Source organism: Suricata suricatta, chromosome 2 (assembly GCF_006229205.1).
Source record: "Suricata suricatta isolate VVHF042 chromosome 2, meerkat_22Aug2017_6uvM2_HiC, whole genome shotgun sequence".
In the NCBI taxonomy this organism is placed as follows: domain Eukaryota; kingdom Metazoa; phylum Chordata; class Mammalia; order Carnivora; family Herpestidae; genus Suricata; species Suricata suricatta.
The window spans coordinates 42,714,108-42,735,552 of NC_043701.1; the positions used below are offsets into that span (position 1 = coordinate 42,714,108).

Sequence of the window (21,445 nt, forward strand, 5' to 3'; positions counted from 1 at the left end):
GGGAAGGGGCAGAGAGGGAGACACAGAATCCAAAGCAGGCTCCAGACTTCCAGTTGTCAGCACAGAGCCCAACACAGACCTCAAACTCATAAACTGTGAGATCATGGTGGGGATCAAACTCACAAATCGTGAGATCATGACCTGAGCCAAAGTTGGCTTCTCAACCAACTGAGGCACTCAGGTACCCCTATAACCTGAATTTTTAAAAGGTGCCACCATGGGGTAATGAAAAGAAGATGTTAATGTACTGCCTTGCTAGAAAATATTTGGACATTTTCACACAATGATAAAAACTTACCTTCTGTTTTCAGCATAATAGAGTAAATAAATCATATAAAAATTCTGTAGTTTATTTTATATATAAAACAATCATATTTGAGTCTTACCGTGTATGGAGTAGCAAAGTTTTCAGGTCCTTTCGGTTTCTTTCCTTTGAAGAAATAATGTGGAGAAACCATCTATATAACCCTCTAGTTATAAATCAAATCCAAGATATTGTTGGACAATGAGATGCTTTATTAAATTTGATACACTTACTGTATAAGAATTCTGTGAAAAGAATGGGGTATCAAATTACTTTGGATCTAGGTCTCTGCATTATAAAGTCTGCCCCCAAAAGATGTCCTCTCACGATATCCGATGGCTGCAAGCATACAGATAACCAAAAAGCAGCAATATTTTTCCCTCGTAGTTTCAACTGACTTGCCCTGGGTATTACAAATTCTCCTAGCACAATAAAAAAAAAAAATTCCAATCCCCAGTCTACACAGTATCATCTCCAAGCAGGTGAGACGGGTGAAGCACCGGGACAGCCCTACATTTGTGCTCGGCCTGAGGTCCACACAGGATCATCCTTGGGAAAGCCATCTTCCCCTCAACCAGACAACTCTACTTGAACTATTCCGAGACTCCTTGGAGGGGTGAAACTTCTGGAAAAAAAAGAAAGAGGGCGAGACAGAGAGAGAGAAAGAGAGGTTTGAATATTGAAAGGAATATACAAATGATCAAATTCAGTTGCACCAGTGCTGAGGGGAAGGATGAAGAAGTTGGAAAACAAGCAGCTTTGCAAAATGCTCTCTGGTATAACAAGAAGTGACCAGAGTGCCACTGTCCATGACATATCATTCGTAAAGGGCACCCATTTTCTTACCAGGCATGGGCGTCTCTACAATGAGGTGCTTGTGGCTGGTAAACAGTTCAGTGGAGTCTTGCTCTATTGATCTTTCTTCTAAGTCTGATTCTGGGATGGTAGTACAGCCACCTACTTGGGAAAAAATACATACAGTATTTTAAGCAATGTGTAGGAAAATCTGCCTCTCCACATGGCAACCACAGCTTACGAACGTACCAATCATAAAGATAACAAATGTGAAAACTATCTTCAGGAGCAGACCAAAAAGAATAACCTTAGATGTCTCTCTTTTTGGTGAAAATACCAGGAATGAGTTATTGCCCCCAAAGACATATTATGCCGAGATCACTTAGCAACAGCAGCAATGGTGTTGCCTTTAAATTTATTCTTTTTAAAGTCAGAAAAGACAAAACCTATAGCATATGTGATATCCGTAATATAAAGGTGCCCCAGCATGAATTCTCTTTAATACCAGAGCATCAGAAACTATAAAAAACAAAGCACATTGACCACGAGGGAATGAAACCTTTCTTGAGCAAAGAGGAAGGCTGCTGGTCTTCTGAGACGGTGATTGTGGTGGTATTTCTGTGGAATCTGACTCTATCCCTGCATCCCAGCACCTCGCAGCACAGACACAAACACTTCATAATTCAGCAGCAAAGCCATAAGCTACAGTGTGGAAGCTTTAAATTCCAAGTCAATTCCACAGTGACTTGAGGATGAGCCAGCACCACTGCACTTCTGAAATACCGGGTGTAGGTCATTTGATCTTAGTCACCAAAATCTTGTAGGGGAAAGTCATGTGAGAATTTCTTGACTATATCTGCAACTTGATTTGACTAATTTGCCATCATTTCCTGGAAATGTACTGACATGCTATATACTATACATATTTTTTTCCAAAGTCATTCTTCTTTTTAATGAAGTGTGAATTTTCTTTTCCTTTTCTGAGGCTTCTCACACAGAGTCCAAAGTCTCTGTTCTCAAGTTTGGCTTTATCTATTAGGGGGTTTATGATGAAAAAGAAGGTATCGTAGCACTTATTATTTGTAAACCACATTCTTCAAGTGAAAAGGAAGTGGCAAGATCCCAAGTCTGAAGGAGAACACACCTGACCACTCATCCCTCTGCATCAACTCTGAAGAAGAAACGGATGCCCAGGGAAACGAAAGAAAAGCATCTCTGCATTCATAAAATAAGAATTAGAGGTAACCTCAGAGGTTCCCCAGCAGGAAATGTTAGAATTCTCCATCAGTGCAATGGAATTTGCCCAGCTATATCTGAAAATGGCATGGGCCCCATCCAGAAGGAGGACCAGGTTTATTTTCCATCTTTTTCCAAAGCCTGTAGATCATGGTAACAACAACTATCATTATTAAGTACTTTCTAATCGCCAGAAACTCTGTCCATATTATCTTATTTAGTTCCTAGAAACTATGAAATAGATATTATTACTCTCACCTTACAGATAAGAAAACTGAGATCTACGAGATGCAGTAACTTGCCAACATCACACAGCTCCTAAAGAGTAAGGAGTAAGACTGAGCTTACACCGAAGCCGACAACTCCTAATGCCCATGTTATCTAACCACTGACTTCATGGTTCTCAGCTGCAGCATCACCCAAAGAGATACTGTGGCTGCAGGTCTCAGGTGTCAGTGAGGTTTCATCCTACATGGCAATCCAGTGAGTGTAGCTGCCAGGAGTGCTGTCTAGAGTATTGTGAGGCCAGAGCAGGCTCCAAGGTGCTGGGCCCTTGAAGAAGACCAAGAAATATCACCCTTCTTCTCTTCTTGGCCCTTCATCTAATTGAGGGGAAAAAAATAGGGTATGTAGGGTAAGAGAGAAATACTTCTCTGAGACTAATTATAGAGAAGAACAGAAAGAAGGGTTGTGCTCCCTGCAGAACAGAACCTCGTCTTAAGAAAAAAGGACCAAGAATGGCTTGATTTCTCATTGTACACCCAAAAGTCAAATTAAGGCATCTCTGGGGCAGTGGGAGGGAGGAAATAGACCAAGGCCAGGAATGTTCTACTCATGTAGCTATCTTCACACACAAGGAAACTTCAGGCATAGGGAAGAAGTGTATGCAGCCAGCAGATGGGAAGAGTGCCATGATCAGTTAGCAGTGTCTGCCATGTTTGTGGAGAGAGGTAGGTCTCCACAGATTAATTAGTGCCCACCTTTTATTCCAGATGACTCAATATTGAGGCAAGACAGACGATAAAGACTTACAGTTCTTCAATCACATGGGCATAAAAGGACAAGTCAGTCATTACAGACTATGAACAACTTACGTAATTTCCTCTTTTTCTTCTTGGCACAAAAGTTTTTGCCTTGTCCTTAGTACAGAGAGATAATGAATCTCCCAAATCCCACTGCAATGCTCACCAGTCACTTGCCCTGGGAACCCCACCCCCCTTTTTGGGGATGCCTCCATACAGCCAGAATGACCAACCATATGCCCAGAGTTTCTGCCCTCCTTGGAAGAAATAATAAGGTATGGAGTCTGGCATTTTGACCAATGGGAAATGGGAGAATGGAAAAAGCTGGGAAGAGAATCCTCCTTCTTCCTCTCCTGGGTGGACTCTGAACTATTATTTCGCTTTTGTCAACCTCTAGGAAAGTACTGTGTGCAGGGTAGATGTACCTGCTGGGTCTCTTCACTTTACATCACATATTTCCTTGACTCCCTTGCCTTTTTCCTCATCCCTGAGTTTGCCAAATAAACCATCATTTTAATCCTTGCCTCGGTCTCTGCTTTATTGCAAAAATCAATGATACTGGAAGTAGTTCTAAAAAGTTGGACTTCAAACATGGAATTTTGAGGTTAGAATGCCCACCTATGTGTAAGAAATAGAGGTTCCGTGTCTGGGGGTAAACAGGATGGGAATAACCCTGTTATGTAATTATGTAAGTTTTCATCCATGGCTTACTGGAATGAAGTGCATGTAGAGGTCAAGAATGGCAGATCAAGTAGCTGTGGAGTGGAAATATTTTTAATTATAAGCATTCCAGAATAGGGTGGCTGCTTCTGATGACTAGATACCCTGGAAAAATTGAAAACGGCAAGTTTGGGGAAGCTCATAGGCAATGAAAGGCACATCCAGAAAGTCAGAAGCCTACTGTGGCCTTGCTAGTTTAAGTGAGGCCATTGGACCCACAGCACTGGATTCACCAGGAAGCCTTTTCGAAATGCAGAATCTTAGGCCTGACCTCAGAGCTACTGAATTTGAATCTGCTAAGAAGGATAGATGAATACATTTGATGAGATTTTTATCAGGAAAAAAATTTTTGTTTGTTAAAAACTTAAGAGTAAGTAGTAAAATAATAGAAATAAAGTATAAAACATCCAGACTAACAGAGACCCTCTGAAGCCTATCCGTGGAAGTGGAACCTGGTTTCCACAGACACTACATGAAGTGCCCTTGGCTTAGAGCCTGTCCCATCAAAGGATAAGGGGAAGAAAAACCACAGCTGGATGAAATCATCCAAACACACATGGTGTGTGCAACACGTAAGAGCCAACAGGCAAAAACAAGTGAGAGCCAGGGATCTCCTGATCTGAAAATCCTAGTACTATGGACCCAGTGTGTGCTGGGCACTTGGCTATGAATTAATTTTCAATGCATTAGGTCACTGAATCTTCAGACAACCCTATCAGGAAAGGTTTACTGGCCCCATTTTACAATTACAAAAATATCACTATTAATTTGTATTTTTTCCTCCCCTGTTCCTCTTTGCACAAAGTTTCTGCAGCCTACTTTGTGCTTCCCTACCTCAGAAATTTGTACTGGCGCAAAATCAAAAGTAGGCTGAAGGTACTTTCTTTTCTAGCCTTGGTCTTCCATGGCCTGAGCTCACTGATTATATGAAAGTGCCCCTGGGGAAAGATTTTCTCTAGTAATTCAGAAGGCTAAAGACATCTAGGCTGGACCACTCCAAGGGAGCAAGGCATCAAGGGATGGAGTCATCGGCACAAGGAGGGCTGGGCATCAGGAGCCCCAACCTCAGCAAGGACTCCCTTGCACACCAGGCCTCTGCTGTGGGCTTAGGCAATGAAGCTATTAGCAGTACTCTGGCCTCATTTTTTGAGCCCATATGGAGATAGGAGCCAAGCAAGGTGGGGTGGGCAGTAATAACTGAGACTAAATTTCCCACCTTCCTGCTAGGAAAGAAAATTAAATAAAAATTTTGACATTTTTTGCATCCCTGACCTAGCTTTTTTTGCAATACTGAGTGTCAGGCCTGCTAGAAAGTCTCAGTTAATTAAATGTAAACCTAGAGATTACATCATTTGCCAAAGGTCACACAGCAAGTCTACATGAGCTGTAGTCTAGCTCTTTCCATGGCAGCCATGCTTCTCAAAAGGACCAGTTTTTAAAATTTCCAATCTATCTAAACTAATACTTTGGTAAAATGTAATAACAATAAAAGGAATTACTAGAAAAATGGAATGAACAATAAAGCAGCCCTCATCCATTAGTAATAGATTCAATCTCTGTAAAAGTACTCTGTCAGTTGCTACAAGTTTCTCAGTGCTTACTCTAGATTTTAGGTAATGAAAAAGTCTGCAGGCAGATGCCAGACTTCTGGCCACAAGTTACGGTCTACCTTAATTAACATGATACAGAATTAGAGTTGAGAAATAATAATTCAGCAAACTCCTAATTACCTAAAGTTCAGATAGCCTGCAAACTCATTTTGGCAACAGGGGCTTCTCAGAACTTATGTATCTGTTCTCCTCCAATATCTGGCTGGCAGCTCCATCAATGCAGAGGGTTCCAGAGCAGCCCCCATCGCTGTGCCAGTGGAGGGTGTCCAACTTCCCCATTTTCTGCTGCTGCCACAACTGTGGGAATCTACTTCTATTTCCGTGCTCTCCTATAAAAGGAGCTTCATTAAGAGAATCTAGGATCAGGAGTTGGAATTCTGGGTGCATTTTCAAAAGAGAGCAATGTTGTAAGTGGTAGCTAACCCCTGAGGGTAAAATTTTAAAACATGAAGCATGTATCATGAATTATGAGCAATCAGCATAGAAGCATTTGAAACAAGATGGTTTATAAATTGGAGACTACATGTTTAGGAGGATGTTTTTGAGGCCCTTTACTACACTTCCTATTCCTCTGAACTGTTACCAAATTATGTGCCAGCTCATTTGTGTTGGCCACACCTATATGTAAAAATTTGCTTTTTTGCAAGTTAATAGCACATTAACACATATAGCAATCGCCATGTAGCCAGAAAATCATTTATGTAGAAAACTTTACCTAAAATTCCGAATAGGAGTTCACCCTAAATTCAACTCTGGGTGTTTTTTCTTAGGGAGTCCAAACTATCCTCAAACCTGTTTCTGAACTTTGCAAATGATAAAATAATTGAACTTCTTCCTTCTCAGGTGGAATACATTTTCTCAACAAGGGAATTACACTAAAGAATTTCTACCCACTGTCAGAAAAGTAAACAAACAAATAAAAATGATAAAAAAGACCTTGGGCCCTATCTGTAGGTTGCTACTGTGGCATTAACTATAAAAGTCATAGAGTTCAAAGGTCGAGATAGGAGGCCAGGCTGAAACAAATGGGACTATGATCTAGAATACTACATAGAGATCAAATCAGAATGACAGGGTAAGCATTGGTATGCTGCCAAATGTGTAACCAGCTAGCTGTCACGAAAGAAAAGTAAAGCCCTAATCTGTAGTATCTGCCCATTTCCATGGTGTCAATTCTCCCATCGTGGCCAAATTCAAGTAAGCAAGGTGACATTGCAAGTAAGACACTTGGCAGAGTGGCACAGGAGCTCACAGTTAGACAGTACTTTCACCATACAGGCTCTGTAGATACCCAACCTCAAGGGCACAGATAATAGTAAAATATTAGTGGGGGTTTTGAGGTATATCACCTTTGTTCTTAATACAATGTATTTGGTTATAAATTTAGATCATTTACTTTTAATAATGCCTGAATTTATCAACAAACTCACAGAATTCCTAAATATTCAACAATTGGCTCTCATGAGCTAGTGAGAGCCAGCTCTCACACTGACACTGGGCATGGTATAGGGAGTTTAATATTATATTTTGAGCCCTCAGTTCAAACTGTGGCACAGCATTTATGAGCCAACCAATCCTCTGGAGCAAGTTATTTCACTTCAGTGAGCCTCAGTTTCCTTTTCTAAAAAACAGAGACTATGGCATTCCTACTTCATTAGAGAGAAGCTGAGGAGTGTGTATAAGTGCCTGCCACATTGAAAAACACAATTAAGTTTTGACTGTTTACTTTCAGGTCAAAGTTAGGAACTCCAAAAGAAGTCCCTAAAGGTGAGAGTCTGAAAGGGCAGGTTCACACAGGCTGATGCACAGGTCAAAAACACAGCTCTGTAGTAACAAAGAAAGTACGCAGGAACCTTAAACATGTGGCGACCTCTGAAGCTGACTACGCTATATTACTCATGCCCTATCTTATATCTTTCCTTCTACTTGATTAGCTGAGTTCAAACATTTAAGTCTGTCCCCAGGTAAATCCTGGTGGCCCAGCTTACTTGCCTCACTATCTACCTAATAACCCAATAGCCTAAATCAGGGGTTGGCCAGATAGCAAATATCTTTAAGCTCTGCAGGCCATCTGATCTGTGGTACAACTACTCAATTTTGCCATTGAAGTATAAATGCAGCCAAAACCAATACGTAAACACGAATGAGCACTAGTTGTGCTCCAATAAAAGTTGATTTACTAAAACAGGCAGTAGGCCATATTTGGCCTATGGACCATAAATAGTTTGGCAACCCCTGGCTTAATCCAAGGCTTACAGAAAGCCACTCTTCACACTGGTCGATCACCTTATAGTATTACTATAATAACTGGAGAAATGAGAAGGAAGAGGAAGAGAATGAAAAGGAGGAGAAGGAGGAGGAGCAGGAGAAAAAGTAGTAGTTTGAAAGCATTTTTCTTCCAGGGCGTCTGAGTGGCGCAGCGGGTTGAGCATCTGACTTGGGCTTAGGTCAGGATCACACAGTTAGTGAGATCTCAGGGTTCTTGAGTTTGATCCCTGCATTGGGCTTGCTGCTGTCACCACGGGGCCTGCTTCGGATCCTCTATCCCTCTCTCTCTGCCCCTCTCCTGATCTCTCTCTCTCTCTTTAAAAGAAAATAACATTTTTTAATAAAAGTATATTATTTTCCCTACTGCTACAGTATTCTTTTGGTTGGGGCAATGATAAACTATTTTTTAATAGATTACATTTCAGAACCATTTTAGATATTCAGAAAATTTTATAGAAAAAAACAGTGAAGTCCCATTTATCCTCTGCACAGTTATCCCTATTATGATAACTTGCATTAGTATGTTATATTTGTTATGATCAATGAACCAATTGTTAACCAAAGTCCATAGTCTATTCAAATTTCTGTAGTTTTTACCTAATATCTTTTTACTGTTTCAAGGTCCCAGCTAGGACACCAAATGACATTAGTTGTCATGTCTCTTTTGACTCTTCTTAGTCATGACAGTTTGTCAGATTTCCCCTTGTTTTTGATGACTTTGATGATTTTGAGAAATATTGGTCAGATATATTGCAGAATACGCTTCTATTGGCATTTGCCTGATGTTTTTCTCATGACTAGACTGGGAAACATTTTTATAGGAGGCTCTTTTTTATAAATTCTTAAGGTTTCCAGTATTTCAGAATTGTATTCAGGTGTTTATCTTTCCTTCTATCAAAAGTGAAAGCTAAGTGGGCAGTGAATGGCGAGGCCACTGAAGGGGAAAGAGACCAACAGTGAGGCTTAGCCTAGACTGCAGAGTTTACAGCAGTGGACCAGGCTGAATCTGCTGCCAGACCCAGGGCATATTATCAGTTGCTCCTTCTGTCAAAAGAGGGTCTTAATAAGAATAATCAGGAGGATTACATGAGACCAGATACACCTACTACAGTGCTCAGCACACAAGTCCACTTTATCACCTCTGCCCTCTATGAATTTTTTTGGGCATAGATGAACATTCTGCACCATTTTTGTGGAATCAAAGAACTTCAGCTTTCAGCTCAATGTCTTCATTTAATAGATATCAAAACAGAGGCTCAGAGTTTGTAGCTCATGCCCCGAATGTCCCAGAGCAAGTTCTGATTTCCCTGCTTCCTACATCACTAGGGCTTTCTCAAGAATACTTCCTTTTCCAGAAAGATCTCAATGGATTTGTTTGTGTGTTGGCTGTCCTAACTAGTACTTCCTTTCAATGATACAGAAAATCCAGCAGGTTGGCAAGCTGTTCTTTGGGTATATTTTAAGACTTTGCTGATTTATTTTCTTGCAATAGTGACCTTTGCAGTCAATTAGGTGTATGGGTGAGAATGTTCCATTCCTTCAGGGAGGAAAAAAATTTTTTTCTTCTCTTTTTCTTCATATATGTAAGAGAAATCAAACAAGGCGACACTGAGAATCACAAATGACTCCAGACTTGCCTGCCAAAGAATCGTCTGTTTATGTGGCCTGAACTGCCACTTAGAATTAAAAACAGCAGAAACCTCAAATCTACACCAGTGATATTTTCATTTAATCAAAATTTAGTTGGTGGATAGAATGTTTTTTGAAGTTAACATTCAGATTTCATTTCAAAGGTTTATAATTCATGTGAAGTATGGGGAATGGGTGCTTTGAAAAGAATATTTCACTATTTTAAATATGAAGAGCTGGGGTGCCCGGGTGGCTCAGTCAGTTAAGTGGCCGATTTCAGCTCAGGTCATGATCTCATGGCTCATAAGTTCAAGCCCTGAGTCGGCTCTGGGCTGACAGCTTAGAGCCTGGAGCCTGCTTCAGATTCTGTGTCTCCCTCTCTCTCTGCCCTCCTCTGCTCACTATCTCTCAAAAATAAACAAATGTTTAAAAAATTAAATATGAAGAGCTTCCCAAAGAGACTATGAGTAGTTTAAAATTTCTCTATAAATAAGCCATTGGGAAATGTTTTATTCTTTATCCCCCCTCATCTCTTTATCTATCTACACGTGTGTGTGGGTGGGTGGGTGGGTGTGTGTGAACACATACAAGCTCACAGGCATACAGACATGTATAGGAGTTTTCCTGAAAATTCTCCTTCACTGTGTTCATTCCTAATTGTTTTTATTTCTATTTGTTTGTTTGTTATTTTTAAGTAGGTTTCATGCCCAGCACAGAGCACATTGTGGGGCTTGAACTCACCACTCCGAGATCAAGAACTGAGCTGAGATCAAGAGTCAGATGCTAAACCAACGAGCTACCCAGGTGTCCCCTGATTGTTTTTAAATATATTTTTTTCTAACCCGACAGCAATGTAAGCTTAGAAAACCAGTATCCTACTGTATGTTTATATAGTGATTTTAGCTGAGCATTTAGAAACCTTTTGGCAAAGTTTGGCCAGTGGAAGGAAGAGAACAGGTAGAAGATATGGAGACAGAGGATGAAAAGGAAAGGGACAGGAAAGGATGAATCATCAACATACTCAAGGATTCTTTGTACACACTCCTATATAAGATGTTTGGGGTGACTTACTGAAGGTGCAGATGATCAAATATTTGAGCATAAAAAATACACTGGCAATTAGGAAAATGTAATGAAAACCAAGAGGCGTATAACTAGGAAGAGTTGTAGATAAACACAGATTAAGGACTTACACAAAGGCCTTGGTAGAGATAAAAAGCAAAGAGCTCTAAAGGAAACGTGGGGCTACACTTCCATTGACCGCTCCTCTTCCAAACTGAGCTTCAGATTGAAGTGTCTGGTCTGCTCCATACTTGGACTGAACATTTCCTCAAGAGCACATCATAATTGGTAAGGCTGTGCTGGTTGGAAGTATTGTGTGTGTGTGTGTGTGTGTGTGTGTGTGTGTGTGTGTAACTCTGTTCTGTGCTTAAGAGCCATTCTGGCTTTACAAAGGTTCTCACTGAACAGATGTGTTCCAGAAAAACAAAGTGTACACACACACACACACCCCCCCACACACCCACACACACATGCATGTATATATAGAAATGAATTAGACTGATATATGAGTAAGATTGTTAATAAATTCAATAGGCACAGACCTCACAAAATACATCTTGGAAAGAAAAATGTACTATATTGCTGAACATGGTAAACCATGTTGATATCATGTGATGACACTGCTACAAATAAAGGAGGAACTAGAGGACATATGTCTGTATCTTTCTCATCACGTCCATTCTTCCTTTCTCTGCCCTTTACTTTGCTGAAATGTGGAAGCACCTGACCCTTAACCTGGTCCAATTTTATAGTTTCAAAATTCAGCAAAGCAGAAGGAGAAAATGTTTTTCTATTTAGTCCTAGGTGTCCAGGTCCAACATACAATATTTGTTTTCCTATGACCTGTTTCAGCCCATTTTATATTTTTTCTCCCAGTATTTGTAGAAGCCATGCTGACCGTGTCGACAGTAGCTTATCCACCAGCAACAGAAATAATAATGGCTACCAAAGAGAGGCAGGTGAAGGTCACTGTCATGTGTGTCCAACATGACGACCTATGGAATGTTTGGGAATCCAATTCTGCTGCTTAATAATAAGCTTTGATCCCCCCACACACAGCGAGAATTTGAAATGTGTTCAAGACTATGCCTGTACCTATGTTTGAAAATATTTCCATTTCACACCTCACAGCAGAGACCAAGCGTGTGAATAAAAGGGAGTCTAATAATATTTTAAGAGGTCTAGCATGTGTCTCAACAAGTTTTAAAATCCCCATAAAGGCTAAATACTAAGTCCCTTTGGGTATAAGGGCTCCAGTCAGAGAGTCTGGACTTAAGAGAGCAGGGTGCTCCTGGCATAAAGATGTTTCCACAACTTGAAAAATGATAGGTGTCCAAGTATTCTTATTCTTCTGGCTGGATCACCATTTAGAATTTAGGTTCACTTGGTACAGAGGATTAAGAAACATGGAAACATAGCCATTTTCATCCATTGATAATTATGTAAACAGAATGTACCAAGCAGAAAAAGTCTTATTTACAAAAAAGCAAGCACAGTCCATAAATCCTACAGATTGGAATGGATCCAGGTTAAGAATTTCTCCAGATGTCAGTCTGTAAACAGGGCTTCATAAAGTGAATTCCCCAATTAATTGTTGGCAAGAGTGATCTTTACACTAGGTTAATGCATTATGACCCCCTACCATATGTAGGTGAATTGTCGTCTGGCCCTATAGATCATTAATCAGTTATGACACAACTCGGGAGAAAGAAGCTGGGGTCAGTGCAACTTCTGATATGGAAAGAAGATACCATAAAATGATTGCTCAGGAACTCAGAGCTGAAGGAAATGAGAACTCTTTCTATTTATTTGCATTACATCTGTTTTTCTAACACATGTAGTTCTTAACCTGGAGCACTTGGAAAGACACACCCAGTAAGAACATAAACATGAACCTTAAAAAAAAAAAAACCCTACTCACTATTTTGTTAAAGTCTCCAATCATAATGTTTTCCCACATGTTAACAAGGCCATGAAATCCTCCAAACAGAAATACAAAAGAATTACCCAGCCATCGTGAGAAGGTGAGGAAGAAGAGAAAGTTAATATTTGTTTTTCCTTGCCAGTTGATCAACGTCTGGAGCACTCTGCAATGAAATGCAAGATCTGTTGTCTTTCAACTAGATCTTTTCCATCCTGATAAGTACAGTATTTTCCTGTTCAAAAAGAAGGTGACTGTGGTTTTTAATTTCCATTTTGTTTCTAAACCCTAAGGAAATAGAATGTACAACTGGAAAGAGACATGATTTTTAAGACATTTCCATTTCAAATACTTTCCTCTCCTAACTCCCACTTCAGAGACCAACTCTCTCTCAAAAGTACACATGCACAAATAAAACATTATAGCCACAGTTGAGAAAGAAAGGAAGCCAATAGTTCTGCAATACTAATTTCTTTTAAAAATGAAATGAAATAGTAAGAGCATAACTACTCTGCCTGGACTCCGCATAATAAGAGAGCCAGTGTTCTTCACAGCTTCCCTCTTGCATCAAGTGGCTGTTAATTTCCCCAGTGATCCTGGCAACATTTCTCCAACTTAAGTTTCTTTCCACAAGCCAATTAGAAGCCATAATCTTGACCAAATTGTGTTGTTTCAATAATGACAGAGTCTAGGTGGTGACTATGGAATGAAGAGTTCAGATGGGTCACTCCGGCTACAAACAGGTTGAGAGAAAAGAGAAAGGAGCCCAGTGGCTCCGGGGAGTGCCTGTTTCATCGTATTCTTCACATACGACGAGGAACCTTAATAAACCCTCAGGACTCCTTCCAAAGCAACTTCATTGTCTAGTGATGTATTTCTGTAGTAGCCCATTAAATAATGTCATATCTTGTAGAAAAAGGAAATGTACACAGGATGGTAAGTTAGCCCAGTAATCGCAGAGAGGAGCATCCCGAAAAGGGGAGTGGCATAGCAAGTATTATTATATCTTGAACAAAGTTACAGAGATCTGGCCCTTAGTTTCCTTTTCTCAGAAATGCAGAAAATATAGCATTTATCTTATGAGAGAAAAGGATTAAGTGGTTAATGCCCATAATAGAGTTATCAGAAAGCCTGGCACATAGTAAGCTCCCAATAAATGTTAGCTATTATTTTCATGATTAACCCCCAACATACATTAGTCATTACAGTTATAGCCAATTACACATGAAACTGCAACCTATGAGGACAGCACAAATTTACATTTGACCATCTAAAAAATGTTCAAATGAAAACTGAGGATGGGATAAGCAGACCAATGGTGGAATGTTTCCAGCTGGACCCAGTGGCCAATACCAAAACTGTCAACATGGCATTAAAGCAGTTCACTTGAAAATAGTGCGTGCATTCCATTTAAGATGAAATAAATTAATATACCACTATATGCTAACTATACTGGAATTAAAATAAAATACAATGAATACATAAAATTTTTAAACAATTTAAAAAAGATAACATCACTGATTAAGTTACTGTCATAGATAACTACTCTCTGAGATCTCAAAAGGAATATTTTTTTAAAAGGCTCACATGATCATGATGATGATCACCGTCATCATCACCATCATTATCATCAGGGGTGCAGAGTCACATTCATTGTTTTCTATTTACCAGCAGTGCCATTATTACTGAGAAATGCAAATCCACAAGATAATATGACATAAATGGATGAAACATTAAGATAAAAGGGTAAAAGAGTGGTAGGTTTGCTTTCTCATGGGAAATTGAAATGGCCAGCAGATGAACCTTAAAAGAGGAAGTCTGCTGACCTAGTGTTACTAACCATAGGAGGCAGCCAAGAAGCAAAGGAATAAGGCAACGTATTTAAATATATGCCTTGAAGGAAGCAAACACCAATTATTTTTATGCGACTTTAATTCTCCTAGTGAATACTTTATAGGTGTTGGCAGGTCTTTCTGGAAAAGGAAGGGATTATTAATGAAGGATTCAGTGGCAACTGCTCACCAGTGCTTTACGAAATAGCGCTTAACAAAGAGTCATTTAGTTCATCCCTCATCTCTAAAGATACAGAAATTTTAAGATCCTTAAAAAAAACAGCAGAGTACATTCACATGTCCAGTCCTCTCTATCTCAGTTTCTGGGGGATTATCTTCTGCATGGTAAAAAACAAATAAGCTTCCCATGGGAAAATAAACACACAGGGAGAAGGAGGTAATTTTTTTTCTGTTATGCAAAGAGTAGGTACCTAATATATACACTATAATATATAGGGAGATTCAAAAGGAAAGTCATGAAACTTGAGGAAACACATAGGAAACAGTGCTTTAAAAAGTTATCTTTGGAGAACGTTCTACCACATGATTCCAGGACTGCAGCTGGTGACAACCCACAAATATACAGGCTCGTCACGGTGGGGAAATGCACAGTCAGGTCCTGTATTCTATCTTGTTTCTCAAAGAACCTCATCTGTCTACTCTAGCATATCCTCATATCATGTGACATGAAGTCTCTCTGGCTCATGACTTGCTCTTAAAAATTCTCCAGTTACTTCAAGAGCATAACCTCTTGTGCTATACGGTCAGAGTTCTAATCCCAGACCCACCATTATTAGTTGTTGTTTTTTTTAAATTAGTTACTTAAGTTTCCTCTGCCTCAGATTCCTTATTTGAAAAATGTAGATAATAATTGTACCTAGCTCAAAGGGTAACTGTAAACATTAAATGAGTTAATTTATGTAAAGCACTTCAAATAGTGTCTGGCTCAGAGTAAGTGATATAAAAGTGTTATAATACCACTACTATTATTCTCATCATCATCTTTGCCTTCTATTGCCAAAATTCCTTCACCTAAGCCTGAGATTCTCATTGGAAGCTGAAGGGAGGGAGAGAGGTTAGTGAGTTTTACGGCAGAGAGCAGCAACGATAGCTGTCTGATCTCCAGAAAAATGAACTGTTGTTAGTCAGTCAAGGAAAACCTTAACTGGTTGTCTGGCCTGGCAAAAAAGCAAAAAAATAGTGGCTACTAGGAAATAACAGCTTGGTAAAGAAACAACAGACTGAAGCCTAGATAAGTAGTAAAGGACAACAATAAAGATCAAATCAGGAATAATTCACCGTCTCTTGACCCCACTTTCTTGCATCTTCCTCCATTTCTTTGCTCCTCTTGGCAGCAAAACTTCTCCAAAGAGTTGTCTGAATTTGCTTTTTTCAATTCTTTTCTTTTCCTTTCTCTCAAACATGCATCCTAGTCTAGCCTTTGCCACTACAACTCCACAAAAGTTGCTTTTGTTAGGATCACATTGCTAAATCTGTTGGACAACCCTCAGCCCTCAACTTACTTGACCCACGAGCAGCATTTAACACAGTGGATCACTCCATCTTCTCCGAAGCTCTTTCTGCACGTGACTTCTAAGACAACAATTCACTGATTCTCCTCTCACCTCACCACATGCTCAGCAACCTTTGCTGGTTCTTCCTCTTCCCCCAAACCTCCTACAAATTGGAATATGCAGCACTCAGTCTTTGATCCTCATCTCTTCTAAATCACTCCCCTGGTGATCTTATCCAGTTTCATGACTTTAAATAACATTTTCAGGCTGACAAATCCTAATTTTATAATGCCAGCCCAGGGGCACCTGGGTGGCTCAGTCGGTTAAGCATCCAACTTCGACTCAGGTCATGATCTCACAGTTCGTGTGTCTGAGCTCCACACCAGGCTCTGTGCTGACAGCTCAGAGCCTGGAGCCTGCTTCGGATTCTGTGTCTCCTCTCTCTGCTCCTTCGCCATTCATGCTCTGTCTCTCTCTGTCTCTCAAAAATAAAAGTTAAAAAAATTTATAATGGCAGCCCAGACTTCTCTCCTGAACTTCAGACTCATATATCCATCTATGTGCTCAAAATCTTCACTTGGATATCTAACAGCACTTTAAACTATACCCTGATTTTCCCCACAAACGTGTTCTACCACAGTCTTTCTCATCTCAACTCCTTCCTTCCAGTGGCTCAGCCAAAAGTCTTGGGGTCATTCTGGACTCCTTTCTTCTTCTCACACATCGCAGACACTCTGTTACCAAATTCTTTGTTGTCTTTGCATTTAAAAGATATCCAGAATCAGACCACTTCTCCCCACCTCCAGCACTGTACTATCACTCTGGCACAATCTATCATTTCTTACCTGAATTATTGCTAAAGTACTTACCTGAGGAATCTTCAAACTGACTACCCACTTCTACCGTTGACCCTCAGCCCCCTCTTAGTCTACTCTCAATATAGCAGCCATGGATTCTTCTATCTATCTATCTATCTATCTATCTATCTATCTATCTATCTATTTTGAGAGAGAGAGAGAGAGAGAGAGAGAGAGAGAGAGAGAGAGAATCAATCCCAAGCAGGCTCCACACCATCAGCTCAGAGCCTGATGTGGGGCTCAAACTCATGAACCATGAGGTCATCACCTGAGCTGAAGTTGGATGCTTAACTGCCTGAGCCACCCAGGCACCTCACCACGGACCCTTTTAAAATGTAAAACTACATCATTCCTCGGTTCAAAATGGACCTCCCCATTTCACTCAGAGAAAAAGTATAAGGCAGCCAAAGGTTGTACATGATATGACCCCTCTGACCTCATACCCTACCCACTCTGCCTCACTTGTCTCCTTGCTGTCACAGGAACATGCCAGGCCTATTCTCTTTCTTTGAAAGACTTATCTCTCTGATCTATGCATGGATAAGTCCCTCACCTTCTTCAAGCCTTTGTCCAAAAGGTGCCTCCTCAACAAAGCCCACCATGACAATCTAATTTAAAATCATAATCTTGTAACTATCCCTTTTCCAACTCTTTTTCTCTTTCTGTAGTACTTATCACCTTTTAACACTAACATTTATTATTTTCTGACATATGGCATAGTTTACTATTTATCATGCTTGGTGTTTAGCGTCTCCCCCTGCTAGAATTAAGTACTCCAAAATTGCATAGATCTTAGTTTGTTAACTGCTATATCCCAAGTCCTAGAATAGTGCCTGGTACACAGAGGATATACAATAATTTTTTGTTGATTTGAATGAATGAATTTAGACTAAGAGATTAGGAGGAAGCACTGGAAACTAAAATTCATTTGATTTTTTACATAATATTATCTGCCTTTGCCACAGGGCAGCTAGAAAGTAATTACAGCAGAATGTAGTATAGAAACTCTTATTACTGGTTGCTCTGTGAGCCAGAGATGGTTCTCAGAATGTTCCTTGCTTTAGGTGATACTTATCTTTAAGTGAACCTTACTGGATGAGAACACATGGAGAATCTGAGACTGAGTAAGTGAAACAACACAATGTCCTGTCCAGAAAAGAAATGACATCGCAGGAGTAATTTGTGTGGGAGCTAAAGTTAAAAAGAAGTACTGGAGTGCTTGTAATTCTAGATCTTGATAATAGTCATTTTTGGATGAAAGAACTGCAAAGAAAGGCACAAAGACTTCCGTCTGTTTGAGAAATTTCTCAAACCAAATGAAAAAGAATCCATCTTATTTCTACTGGGGCATCAAGTTATAGCCTGGAACAGTTTATTTTTCTCAGGCTACTTCAAATCTAAATGTGTTTTTAAAAGCAAGCCCAATGAAAGATTAGATAAATAACTGGACAATGTTTTTTACATTCTGGTAACATAAACATTTCAAATTCCTCCCTAACTCTTCACTGGCATAAATCTCTAATTCCAGAGAAGGTGAAATATCCTTAAAGTTTAAACATTACTGTGAATTATTCACATTTACCTCCATTTCCATTTTACACTTTTTTGGCAATAAAAAGCCAGGTTTCATCCAAGCTATGGTACCATGAGTCTCTTCCAATTGTAAAACAACTTGGACTAACCCCAGCTCTCCTGCCTTTGAAGATGGAACATAGCAGCCCTGCCCAACGCTCTGCTTTCTTACCTTCTATACATCCTGCACTGCCCTTTCTCAAACCATGCCTTTATAAACAGAGGGGAAATGTGAGGTTGTCTGCCTACAATTAACTATGAAAACAATTTTTAAATGGTGTCAAATATAGAAGAGATAGTTTGAAAGAGTTGGTAAGGCAAGAAAACATCAGGGAGAGAGATCTCTCTGGCTGTAAAAAGGGAGATCCAGAGCAAGACCAGCTGGGAGAAGCAGTGGGGATGCCACAGGGGAAGCAAGGAAGGCAGGGAGAGATGGAGGAAAACGAAGGGTGTATAAAAGGCAGAGGCAGTCAGGATGGCCAGCTCACAGTACAGTCCACACCTTAGCAAGTTTGGGAATACAGGGGGGTGGCTAGGAGATAAGAGAACATACCAGGCTGGTGGAACCATTCCATCTGCATCATGTTCCACAGTTTCTAAAACAATCTCACTTGATCTTGGTCCTCACAACAACTCTGAGTAGAGGAGTAGGTAAGAATCTGCACACCCACACCCAAGGAAAATCAACCCTTAGCTCCTAAGTTATTTAATACTTTTGAATCTCTAATTTCTCATAAGCAAAATGGAAATAACATCTTCCTAACTTCTTTACTGTGGTAAGTAAATACATTATTATATAAAACATCAAAGACACGCTCAATAATTGGTAGTTATTATAATAAATAATATGAAGGCTGACTGACCCAAGGTTAGATAATGAGCCAATGATACTGTTAAGAGTAGAACCTGGGTCTCCCATGCCATAGGCATTTTCCAGCAAAGCACATTGTGGTACAGAGAGAAAGACAGAGGATGAAAATTGAGGGGGCATCAAAGGTATACAAGTGTATAAGGTGGACACATGCAGTACAGATAATGCAGATGACTAAAGACTCCAGACTCTGCATCCTGATGAGTAAAACACTACATGAAATTTTTGCACAGGAATATGAAAAAGAAGACCATGGTACATGAAGGGACAAAATTAGGGGCTTCTTTATGACAGTTAAGTAATAATTATATTAGTACCACTTTGAATATTTATTATGTGCTATAGTGCTACTTCTTTACATTTGCTCATTTTCAGCAACCTCAAATGGTGGTTATTAGTGTCTCATTTCACAGGTGATGAACCTAGGCTCTAAAAATTGACTTGTTTAAAGTTACACACATTATGAGAGAATCCGTTATATGCTGACTCCAAAATCCAAGTGTTAAACCACTCTATTATCTTGCTTCTCCCTGACAGAAAGAAAAGAGACAATGGAATTCTGAATTATTGTTTGAAGAATACAAATTTTAGATTGGCAAAATAGGATTAGGGCATATACTTTACACGCTCAAAACCCACCCATCCCCATCTCTTGCTGCAAAGAAAAGTAAAAGGGTTGGGGTGCTGGGTGGCTCAATCAGTTGAGTGTCCGACTTTTGACTTAGGCTCAGATCATGATCTCATGGTTTGTGAGACTGAACCCCACATCAGGCTCTGTGCTGACAGCAGAAAATAAATAAATAAACATCAAAAAAAGCAATAATAAAGAAAACTCTACTCCAGGAATACAAAACTATTCAATTAATGTAATTCTTCAAATCAGTATATCAGAAAGGAATCTCAAAAGAGGATAATAATCGACATGCATGTCTGATTTAAAGACTCCTGGTGAACTAGGAACAACTATCTGAAATTCATAGTCAACATAAAATTTATGAGTAAAGCAGATAAAGACATTCAAGGTAAAGATAAGAATCTTGACCATCTATCTCTACCATTGTTTAACACAGTTCTAGAAAGCAATGTAATAAGATAAGGAAAAAGGGGGGAAAAAGTATGTTTTTGAAAAAAGATTAAATGGTCATAATTTCTTAATGATACAATTATAAACCTATAATATTTCTAAGATTTTATAATATTTCTAAGCCTATATATATAGGCTTCCACCTATTCAGAGAGATTTTATTTCATATTTTTGGAATATATATTTGATCATTTTCCTTTGCATTAACCATGTCCACCTAGAAATATAATGGAGAAATTATTATATTCAAAAGGATACCAACTAACACTTTTAAGTAATTAAGAAAAACTAGAAAAAAACCCTAAAAATAAATGCTAAGGCCTATAGGTATAAAACTGAATGTTTATGGACAAACATAAAAGATTTGACTATACAGATGAAAATACAGTAAGATTCAATATGAAGATGTCAATTTTCCACAAATTGATTTCAAATCATAATGCAATTCTACTCTAAGTCTCAAAAGAATGTTTTAACATAAGACTATGATGCTAAAGTTCATAACAAAGGATAAATGGTTGAGAAGAACCAGGAATAATGAATAAATAATGATGGACACTTGTCTCACCAATTTTAAATGCTATTATACAGTTATGACAATTACAACAGCATTGTTATCAATGTCACAATAGATGGAGAGAAAATGAAATAGAGGAAATGAAGAAAATGAGATAGTCCCATTTATATACAGATATTTATATTTTACAAGTGTATTTAAAATTAGTGGCAAATGATCTATTATCCAATAAATACTGGGAAAAATTGAAGCTAGGTAAAGCAAATAAATTTCAGATGACTAAAATAGCTTAAGGTTAATATATAAGAAGGAAAGGTAAGAAAAAAACAAATATTAGAATCAATATAGAAAAAATGAATATACTTGACTATCAAAAGGAATTCATGTTAAAAACAAAAAATCCATCCTTGGTTAGGTTTACTCCTAGGTATTTTATGGTTTTTCGTGCAATCATGAATGGGATCAGTTTCTTGATTTCTCTTTCGGCTGCTTCATTTTTGGTGTATAGAAATGCAACTGATTTCTGTACATTGATTGTGTACCCTGCAACTTTACTGAATTCATTAATCAGTTCTAGAAGGCTTCTGGTGGAGTCTGCCGGGTTTTCCATGTACAGTATCATGTCATCTGA

The 21,445-nt window shown here is 39.1% G+C and overlaps 1 protein-coding gene across 1 annotated transcript in view; it reads right to left on the reverse strand.

Annotated features, from left to right (window-relative positions):
* Positions 1 to 493: 493 nt before the first annotated feature.
* The window catches only part of BBS9 (Bardet-Biedl syndrome 9), a 445,423-nt gene continuing 424,471 nt past the window's right edge, over positions 494 to 21,445 (reverse strand). Inside the window, exons 22-23 of the mRNA XM_029925279.1 lie at positions 1,151 to 1,261; positions 494 to 929 (exon numbers count right to left, since the gene is read on the reverse strand). Coding sequence (XP_029781139.1) covers positions 898 to 929; positions 1,151 to 1,261 — 143 coding nt within the window. The 3' untranslated portion in view covers positions 494 to 897. The remainder of the gene's footprint in view (positions 930 to 1,150; positions 1,262 to 21,445) is intronic.